Genomic DNA, 10,018 nt, shown 5'->3' with positions numbered 1-10,018 from the left:
ATCTTTCTTAGATATGAATAACTATTATTTCCATTATAAATTAACTATATTCTTCTGGGCATCATCAAATCCATCAGGAAACTTGGATCTGAAGGCAACATTCAGATACAGCAAAGCAGGAAGAATGCAAATGTGTAAAAAACTAATTTAGCCCAGCACACCTCTAGAGCAGAAGAAATGCACAAGCAACTAAAACAGGGAGAAAAATGAGGGGAAAAAAGTTTCATTTTCATCCCTGCAAACAAAAACAAGACACCTTTCCAGCTGTGTACAAGCTGAAAGAAAAAGAAGGAAGGAGATGCAGTCATAGACACACACGAGACACTTTATTTAGAAAGTAAATTGTAAATTACTTTTCCTTACCCGGGCTCTAGAACATTAAAAAATAGGTATGGCACCTCAGTTATAAGACAGACTGCTCATGTATCATTCTTCTAGCATGGAGCTCTGGTTGCTTAGTAAAATTTTACCTGCAGCTTCTCTTTATTTGGGCAGAGGGAGAAAGTTGAAAAATAGGCACAGATACAAGTATCTTTATGGTGAAGGGGCTTTCACAGCTGAGGCACTCTGGTCTCAGAGATTCTTCTTCCATTTCACAGTTACAGAAAGAGCAGAAAGAGCAGGACTCAACAGTAAAGGTTTGCTATTTTGTTTCCCCTGCTCAGGGAAAAAGGTGTATTACAGAAAAAAGTCTCTGTAGATCTTAAGTGTTTCGTATATTTTTACAGAGTTGAGTATCTTAAATACTTAAGGCATTTTATTTATTATACAGCATTGTGGTTTTTAACTCACTCTACATCCACGCCATTATTCTGTGGAGAACTGAGTCCCAACAGGACTGAAAACACCACCACATAATAAAGCTCCCTCCAAGCTACCAACAGAATAATTTGCATTTCCCTGTCCAACAATTTGAAACTACTTTCTCATGAAAATACTCATTCTTTAAAAGCTTTGCTCATTTCAATCTTAAAAGATTCCTGAGATAGTGGACACTTGATTTTTTGAGACCGCCCTAAGTATTTGGCCAAAAATAGCACGTGTATTATTGATGCAAACAGGAAGCTTGTTGTTGGCAAAGGTTTTATTGTGTCCATCTGAGTAAAAGCTCACTTTCTGTTCTGGTGACAGTCCATCAGCACAGTCAGACAGCGCTGTCTGGGGCAGTGCCAGCTGTGCCAGCTGTGGCTGAGCGCTGTTGAACGTCTGTCTCTGGCAGGGTGTCTGTGGCGTGTGGCTGTGGGGGAGCCCCAGCCCTGACGGCGTGCAGCGCGTAGTTCAGGCTCCTGCTCTGCACCCAGCTCCAGGAGCCTGAGAGCGGATTGTACAGCATCCCCTTCATGCTCCTCACTGAAAAGCCATCTGGGAAAGAAAGAAGCCACATAAAGCAGCAGATGTTCTTAAATGTTGTAAGTCACTGCAACATCAAGCTCTTTAGAACAGCAAGCCTGAAACATGCTTCTTCCTCTGGGCTGGGGGGGAAGCTGGCCTTTGTCAGACACCCCCACATGCAGTGCCACTGGCATCGCTGCTGACAGCAGGTCCTGCTCCTGGCAGTGGCTCTAACAGCTCTGTGCCAGGCCCTGCACCAGCAGCAGCTACAGGGCTCTGCTAAAACCCCAGCCTCACTCCTCCCCATCTGGCTGACTGGTAACGTTTTCTGAAGGTGGAGACGTGCTTCAGGTTGACATCACACACCCCAAAATCTGAGCACATCTTTGCAAGGATTCTTCAGATTCCCTTTAGGAATGGAAAAATGTAAGAAAAAGGCAGATGAATGCCATCAAGGACTCAGTGCAAAGAAAGAATGATTTATCATTCTGGCTGAGCAGCACTCAGTTCACTGCATGGATCTGCTGTGTCCCAGCAGGATACAGGATGGAAGGCAGAAAACAAACACCCTTCCAAAACAAATCACTCCCCTGCACCTGCTTCTCCTTTCAAAGGAAGAACTGAAAAAAACCACCAGTATGTGAACTAGTATTAGTCATATTTGTTATGGCATCACTGTGAAGTGCCAGGAAAAGGCCTTGCCAAGAGAATAGCTGCACTCATACTTCAGCTTCTTTGCAGTGAACTAGAGCAAAGTGAAATATTTGGTGAGAGGGTTTTAAAACATCTGTGGTGAAGGAGGGCAATGGGCAGAATTCTTCCCAGCTCATTGCTTTGTCTATTTTAAAAGCAATCAGACCAGGGTAACTTAATTAGATATAATTAAAATCAGTATCACAGAGTTTCTCAAGAACTGACTAATGAATTTGTGGTAGGTTTCATCTTCACATTTTGGAAGAAATCTTTTAGTAACATAATATGAATAGAGAACACAGAGCAGCAAACCAAAAATAAAAATGCCTCCTCCCAAAGGAAAGGCAACAAACAATGCAGTGGCAGCAGTGCAGCCCCAGAGTGCCAACACAGTTAATTCCTCAAACCTGACCTAGAGCTTATGAACCACTTCAGAGCATACATTCTGTCACCAGAACACAATGGAAAACATTGGAGTTTTTTATTTAGGCTATTAAACAGAGGGCAGCTGCAACAGTGATTTTGTTCAAGTAATCACTGCATTCTTAGGATTCAATTTAATTTATTTCATGCAAAATCCAGCAAGCAGCAGTGTCTTTAAACCAGGAACCATACTCTTAATATATGACTGTTAACTCAAGCAGGAAAAGCTGTGTATTGTTGCTAGCACTCACCCCACCTAACTTACCCCCTTGCCATTTCTACAGGGACCATTTGGAATTCTCTCTCCATTCCCACCATCTGGCCTGAAACTTACTTGATTCCAGGAGGCGCTCCAGCTCTTCAGGGGGAACAAATTTCTCCCATTCATGTGTTCCTTCTGGTACAATCCCCATTATTTTTTCTGCAACCACAATTCCCAGGACGTAGGACAATTGTGTCTTATTGATTGTCGTAATGAATAAAGAACCTTCAGGCTAATTAAAATATTAAAATGTTCAATTAGAAGAATTTTTGTGGTTTTAATTGTAAATTTAATCACATTAAGACAAATAATTTGTCTATGTCAAAGTCTACACAATGCAAGACTAAGAAGTAATTTCATCCCAGGATAGATATTTATAACATATTATTACAAGAAAGAATATAATTTTCTAACAGTATGTCTTAGGAATCTTCAAAGAATCAACATAATCAGGTCTTGGGTGGCCTAAAAACTATTCCCTAGCCCAAAGAACACCTAGAAAAGTCACTTATAATATTTTCTGCCCAGGAAATGGATAAATAAAAGGTATTAAAGCATATACAATATCTATTGTTTAAAAAAAAAAAACAAAACCCAAAACCACAAACAAAACGAAAAACCAAAAATCCAATGAAGCAAAAAAACAAAATAAAACCACAAAGCACTTTTTAATTGAAACCAAAGTAAAATGTGAAACACTTCCTTAATTTCTGAGACTGCTGAATGCCATGCCATGCTTGTTTTAATAATTACATGGGCAGAGAAACAAAGCCAGAAACAAATTCTAAGTCCTTAAAGGACTGTTTGTTAGAAATAAGGGATAATTTCTTTGTCCCTAGCATAGCAGGCTAAAAGTTAGTAGTGCATTCAATTGAAATAATTAATATTTCTTCTGATGACCAGAAAGATAAAGAGATCAAAGAAAAGCTCCCACTTGTGTGCTGAGCTTACCATCCTTCTTTTGCAAATGACCTAGCATCAAGATGAATAACCCCCTGACTATCTCCAAAGCTTAACTAGGAACCTTTAAAAGTAATCCAGGATCTCATCTGATGTGATGCTAGTGCTGGAATAAAATCCTGTGTCAGAAACATCATCACAGAGCTCCCATGCAGTCTGAGCCACGGCTGTCCATCAACAGTGGCACTGCCACATTTTCTCTCACCTGTGTGAAATCAGATGCACCCAGATTCCTTAAGGTCGTGATGCAATGCAAACCTGCAATGCTTAGGTAATGCCTTAACACTTTTCTGAGGCTGAGTTGGAGAAATAAATTTCCCCTAACTGTGGTTACTGAATTTGGGAAGATGCATTTGCATCATGGAGAAGAATGGAAGGCGCTTCTAGAACATGCTTCTGACTTAGTGGAGAAATGTGTGCAGATGTGTTTTCACGCTCTTTTTAAAAAGCCACAATAATAAATGAGAATAAATATTCCCAATAATGAAAGCAAAAACTCTCTTACCTTTAACACCTGAGAGCAACACTTGATAAACATTTCAAGGTCAGCCACATGCTCCACTACTTCAGAAGCTACTATTACATCAAAGGTTTCCATAGACTCTTCCACAATCTCCTCCAGTGAACTGGACTTGTACTGTATTCTCTCGGCCAGGACTGGATCAAATGACTTGTGCTGATCTGCTGTTCTAATGTTGTCCTCCACAGGATCAATTCCAGTAACTGAAGCTCCCAGTCTACCTAAAGGCTAAAAAAAAAAAGTGTAATTTATTCTCTGCATGAAAACAATTTACTTAAAGGTTTCTGAAACTTTTGCAATGTACATACAAGATGCAGAATGCATCAACACAAGACAAAAACAGTAAATTATGAGCTCTGATCCGGCAGTTTTATTTTAAATGTTTGTTAAAGCAAAAACACCTTTAGATTTGGGAAAGGTGGTGTTAATTTTCTTAGAAAATTATATAGTGGACTATACACACATCTAAATTGTCTTTTAGAATAATTTGTTCTCAATTCATTTTGTTACAGCAAATAAAGATTTCTTCCACTACTACTCTCTGATACAGGAAAAACAAAGAGGGAAAATCAACACAGTAATTAAAGGGGAGAAAACAATGCCCTATTTAATTACTGTCATTACTTTCTTCAACATCCACCTGTAATGGTAAATCCTCATATCTTTTTAATGGTTACTTAATATGTGATTATCTCTGGGACTTTCTCACTGCTGAGAACTAAACACTGATGTTTACTAGGATAGCATCAGCCTTGGCTGTCACTCAGGTTTCTCCAGTGTCTTCTTACTCCAAGGTTAGCACCTTAGTCATCACCTCTTCTGAAACTGACACAGGCTGTAGAACATGACCACATGTATGATATTCCAACCTGAAATTCACCAGTTGTTCAGCCTGAGAAGGTGATGCAGCACACCAGTTTTGCCAGCATTGTTGGAGGGACCCCTCTCACGAGACTACAAGATTTTGCTCAAAAGAGGAGAAAAAACAAAGAAAGAAAACATGGGAGAGATTCAGGTCCCTTTGTAACACCTCACTTCAGATGCTGAGGAAGTTCCCATAGTAAGTCAGCCAGATCTGTAACCCTAAATTCACAAACCATCCCTAGTCTATTGAGCCTGTGTGGACAGTGTTCCACCACAAACAGTAACTTCTCAGTCCCAAGTCTGTGCAGACTTCTCTGGAAGCCACTGTCACATCAGCCCCTTTACCACAGCAATCTCTACTGACACAGGAGAGGTATGATTTGGGTGCTTGATGTTATTCCAGGCATTTCCCATGAGATCAAATCAAAGGTGAGAATCCCCACCCCCATGTAAAACACTGAAGATAAGCAGTTCAAATAAATGAATGTGTAAGAACAAGGTTTTAACAAAAATCGCTTCTTTGGTAATGAGGATGTCATGATTCCAAGTATTCCTGCCTAGACTTATAAAGTAAAAAAAGAAAAATAAAAGAAGAAGTATTCAAGGACTTTTTCATCATTCTTCCCCTCTCCTTTACTTTACAGTGCTTGAAATCTTATTTTCCTGATTCAGAATCTCAGAATTTTAGAATTTCTCATTACCAACTCCTTCATTCTCTGTAAACCACCACCACTATGCTAACCAAATACTCTATGTTTTTTTTTTTTTGTATGAATGCACTGCACTCTACTCAGTAACTAACATATCATAGAAGAGAAAAAGTCCTCCTTGGAGGATTAGAAATTAAGCAGTGTAATTAGTACAACAATTCAAATACCTTGCACGCCTTTTAAGAAGAAAACACAGAGCTCACTGTTTCTTACCTCACTTAGCAGTCCTCCTCCACAGCCCACGTCAAGAATCTTGATTCCAGAAAGTGGATTTCCCAGATTATAATTACTACTCATGCTCAACAGAGTGTCTCTGAAAGAAAAGGGATGTGATTAAGGTCAAACCCACAAGGTGCTTCAGTAGATGCTGTGGTTATCTTAAGTACTGGTAATTAGCTTTTTTTACAGTATTTTCTGAGGTCATACAGAAATAGTACATATTAAAAAAAAAAAAAAATCTGTCTTCAAAACCATACCTAATAAATGGCACTCTAATATCATTCATAGAATGAAGGGCTGCATATTCTCCTTCTTCATCCCACCACTTATGTGCAAGGAGCTGGAATTTTTTAATTTCCTTTGAATCCACTGATGAGTGTGAAGTGCTGAAAGGTCTCTTCACAGTGAACCTAAATAATGAAAGCTGAATGTCATTAAACCAATACTAGTATTTTGTGTCAGCTGAAATATGGGAAAAACAAATACTGCATCAGAAAATGCAAAAAGTTAAAACTCATGTTTCTTTAGACATTCGAGTTCCACTTGTTTGGTAGCATACAGATATCATACATGTATGGGTAATATATCTTCCCAAACAGATGGCTGCATGCTTGTCATTTTTAAGCTGGCAATTAGTAAAACAAGAAGAGGCCACACCAAACATTCAAACGTGTGAGATATAAAAACAACTCCATGTGACACTGTCACAAAGTCACGAAGTCAAATTAAATTGTTACAGAAAAGGGTAGACCTCACCACACAGGGTAATTTTAGTTACAATACTTACATGTTGCTTTTCATTTCAGTCAGAGAGACAGGCAAGGTAATACCAAATTTCAGCTGTCTTTTCCTGTTGGAGTCCTGAGGGATATCTCTCAGACCTGTCTGAAAAGACAGATCAGCATGGTCATCTGCATAAATAAAAGACATCCAAATGGAAAGCATCAGCTTTACAAGAAGTCAGAGACAAAACACCTAGTTGTAAGAGTGCTGCTCTAGCAGAATACTAACCATGCAAATCTTTGCACATTTGCTCACTATTGTACTTACGGAGTTGGGGATTAAATAAAAGAATGTATGCTAGTTCACCACCGCCGTACTCAAATTATGTACAGGAATTTGAACATAATTTCCACATTCAGAGACTGAATGGAAAAGAGCTTTTTATGCAACTGAAATGTTTCAGTTAGTGTGAACTTCCCCAAAATGTTTACCCTGACCGTGAGTTGTGCACACACACACACTCAGCAGTGCTGGGTTTATTATGCATGGGAAAGAGACGTACACAGCCGCACACTCATTTTGCATTGTACGGTAAGGAAACCTAAGCAAACGACGGCGCACAGACAGGCCAGGGACAATATCCTGCAATTGCTGTCCGCTCCTGCTTAGCCCCCGCTGGCACTGCGAACACTCGCTCACATCCAGCTGCTGCCTGGTCACCAACAGCCCCCGAATCACAGCAATGCCTCACTGTACCCACAGTAAACCACACCCTGAAGACGATTTTAGGCCGCAGTGAGCGATGGAGCGATCTAGACACCTCCGGACTGCAAAGGAGGCGGCAAGGGAACAACACCTTCCCGTCCGGCCGGCGCCGGGCTGGGAGTGCCGTGGGACGCGGCCGGCAGCTGCCAGACACCCGCCCGGGGCCGCCGCCGGCCGGAGGCTTGCGGGGCCCGGCTGTGCGGGAGCCGGCGAAGCGAAGCCCCGTAACGCCGCCCCTGCCGCCGGCCGCGCCGGGGCCCTCCCTCCGTCCCTCCCGCTCTGCCGCGCCCACCCAGCGCCCGCTCACCGCCCGCAGCCCCCGGCAGCGCGGCCGCCGCCCGCCGGCGCCGCAGGGCGCGGGTGAGCGCCCGGGCAGCCCCGCCGCCCCACATGGCCGCCGCCGCCGCCGCGCTCTCGCCCCGCCCCGGTCCGCGGCCGGCGGTGCCGGCTGCCTCGCCGGGCGGGCGCCGGGAAGGTTCCGCCCGGTGCTGGGGCCGGTGCGAATGCCAGCCCCCGTGGCACTTGTCGCCAGGGCTTCATCTGGAGCAACTCTGCTTTAATGTGTGCCCCGTCATTGCCTTGTCTTGGAACACGAAAAGACCCGCAAGCAGAGGCTCGTTCGGATGACACAGCGACGAGCCCACAGCTCTCAGCCCCGTTCATTACCAAGAAACACACCGGGCTTGCAGGGCACAGCTCAAAGTACAAGAGTCCTCGCTTCGGGGCCGGCTCAGAGGGAAGCGATCCCAGCAGCCAGCACTGCCGCCTGGAGCAGAACCTCTGGGCCCCTGCATGGCTGGGCCTGGGGCAGCGCCCTCATGGGAACCATCCGAGCTGGCCTGGGGCAGCCCCCTCGCGGGAACCATCCGAGCTGGCCTGGGGCAGACCCCTCACGGGAACCATCCGAGCTGGCCTGGGGCAGACCCCTCACGGGAACCATCCGAGCTGGCCTGGGGCAGCGCCCTCACGGGAACCATCCGAGCTGGCCTGGGGCAGCCCCCTCACGGGAACCATCCGAGCTGGCCTGGAGCAGCCCCCTCACGGGAACCATCCGAGCTGGCATGCCGCTGCCTCTGTGAGAGGCTGCCGTGTCACGGTTCGCAGATGAAGTCCAGGCTGAGGCCCAGGAACGAGAAGGGTTTCTGCTTTCCCTGCTCGGTCGCAGGCACTGCTTGCCTAGGGCCCCGGTCTGAGGTGGTGGCCCTGGCAGTTCAGGGCTGATACACACAAATGGAAAAAAATTAAGCCAGTTTTTTTAAAAATTCGTTTTCTGACACTTTATTGAGCTGCAGGTCCAACAAGAACGCCCAGTGAAAACCAAAGGTGTCTGGAAGGCAGCACTGCAGAGCAAGGCAAAGGTGAGCCGTGAAGGCCGAGCTGGCAGTGCTCCCGTGCCTCCAGGCGGATGATCCCAGCCAGGTTCCCTGCCTGGCTGTGCAGATGCTGGCATCCGCATGCAGGAGGCACGGCCTGGACAACGCCAAGGGCAGGAGCATCCTCCGGGCTGCAGGAAATTTGGAGTAGTATAACCAGTCTTGGCTTGACTTCCCTTTAGTGCCAGCCTGCTTTATGAACTGACCTTGCTTGGTAATACAACCCTCACTACTTGAAATCTGCCTGTCTACAGGTCTCCTGTAAATACAGTATAATTCATGTAGTAGTTAAAGTCTGGATTATTTTCTTTTTAAAGCTAAATAAAGACTGCTGAAAGGGCTCAGAAAAGCTTGACAGCAATTAAACATATGGCAAACCTGCTTAGTATGTAACTGCCTCACTTTTCTACTCACCTGATTTCTATCCAACAAAGCTCACAGTGCACTGGAGTTACGAGTTATTAATAACACCTCAGAGCTACTGAAAGAAACAGAGCTCCAACAAATCTTTTATGGATAGGCTCCTTCAGTCTCCTTAGTTTTGTTCAGAGACAAAACTAAGCCTTCCTTCAAGGCATGCATCCACGTATTTTCAACTTTATTGCTTGTCATTCATTTAGCAAGGCAAACACAAAATCTGAGCAAGACAGGCAAACCTTACAATGCCATTGCTTTTATATTTTTGATTTTAGAATTGCTTACAAGCAAGTAAATACATGCACACTGGCCATGTATTCTACTTAACAGGACAAGCTTGTTTGAAACTAGAAGTAGCTATTCCATGAGACAGAGCTTCAAATACAGAACAGAGTTTTTGTTATTGTGCCATATTTGAAAACACATGTAGTTGCTCAATCTTTAAAGTCAGAATATTTACTATACTACTCTTTTTTGGCCTATGCATAGCCACAGCTAATTCTTGTTCTTACATGGTGTAGCAGGCTCCTTGGGGTACATACAGACATTGGCTTGCTTGTATTCACCTTCAGAACAATTTGCATGGAAATCATTATTCATTTGATTCCACACCATCCCTCATTTGTTAAAAAAGTTTTCAAGGGAAATGCCTCCAAATGTCATGCTGCTGCATGACATTCAAAATCCTATGTATTGCTTTCCTGTAGTGCACTGAAATGTTTTTGCAGCATTCATTTTAAAATGATACATTCCCATT

At 43.7% G+C, this 10,018-nt stretch overlaps 1 protein-coding gene across 3 annotated transcripts; it reads right to left on the bottom strand.

Moving 5' to 3' along the window:
• Positions 1-309: 309 nt before the first annotated feature.
• Positions 310-7,912, bottom strand: COQ3 (coenzyme Q3, methyltransferase). Of its 3 annotated transcripts, none has more exons than XM_054629522.2 (7): positions 7,779-7,912; positions 6,771-6,894; positions 6,241-6,393; positions 5,978-6,077; positions 4,176-4,418; positions 2,783-2,942; positions 310-1,362 (listed from the first exon to the last, which is right to left on the bottom strand). In XM_054629522.2, exons 1-7 carry the CDS (start codon positions 7,861-7,863, stop codon positions 1,145-1,147), a joined length of 1,083 nt encoding a protein of 360 aa, XP_054485497.2. In that variant the 5' UTR covers positions 7,864-7,912; the 3' UTR covers positions 310-1,144. The 3 variants fall into 3 exon arrangements, with proteins under 3 accessions (XP_054485497.2, XP_077032672.1, XP_077032673.1); XM_077176557.1 differs by having other exon boundaries at positions 6,771-6,864; positions 7,779-7,901; XM_077176558.1 differs by having other exon boundaries at positions 6,771-6,868; positions 7,779-7,897.
• Positions 7,913-10,018: the final 2,106 nt, after the last annotated feature.

The sequence above is a fragment of the Agelaius phoeniceus genome, chromosome 3, assembly GCF_051311805.1.
Source record: "Agelaius phoeniceus isolate bAgePho1 chromosome 3, bAgePho1.hap1, whole genome shotgun sequence".
Lineage (NCBI taxonomy): Eukaryota > Metazoa > Chordata > Aves > Passeriformes > Icteridae > Agelaius > Agelaius phoeniceus.
Note: the sequence above shows the minus strand (reverse complement) of the source record. Positions and strands in the feature narration are given on the sequence as shown.

Excerpts from the sequence above, each read along its gene's own strand:
- COQ3 (XM_054629522.2), bottom strand. The coding sequence starts at position 7,863 with ATGTGGGGCGGCGGGGCTGCCCGGGCGCTCACCCGCGCCCTGCGGCGC. Across the intron at positions 6,394-6,770 it reads ACTGAAATGAAAAGCAACAT|GTTCACTGTGAAGAGACCTT; the intron begins GTAAGTATTGTA and ends TTCATTATTTAG. Across the intron at positions 6,078-6,240 it reads ATTAGAGTGCCATTTATTAG|AGACACTCTGTTGAGCATGA; the intron begins GTATGGTTTTGA and ends CTTTTCTTTCAG.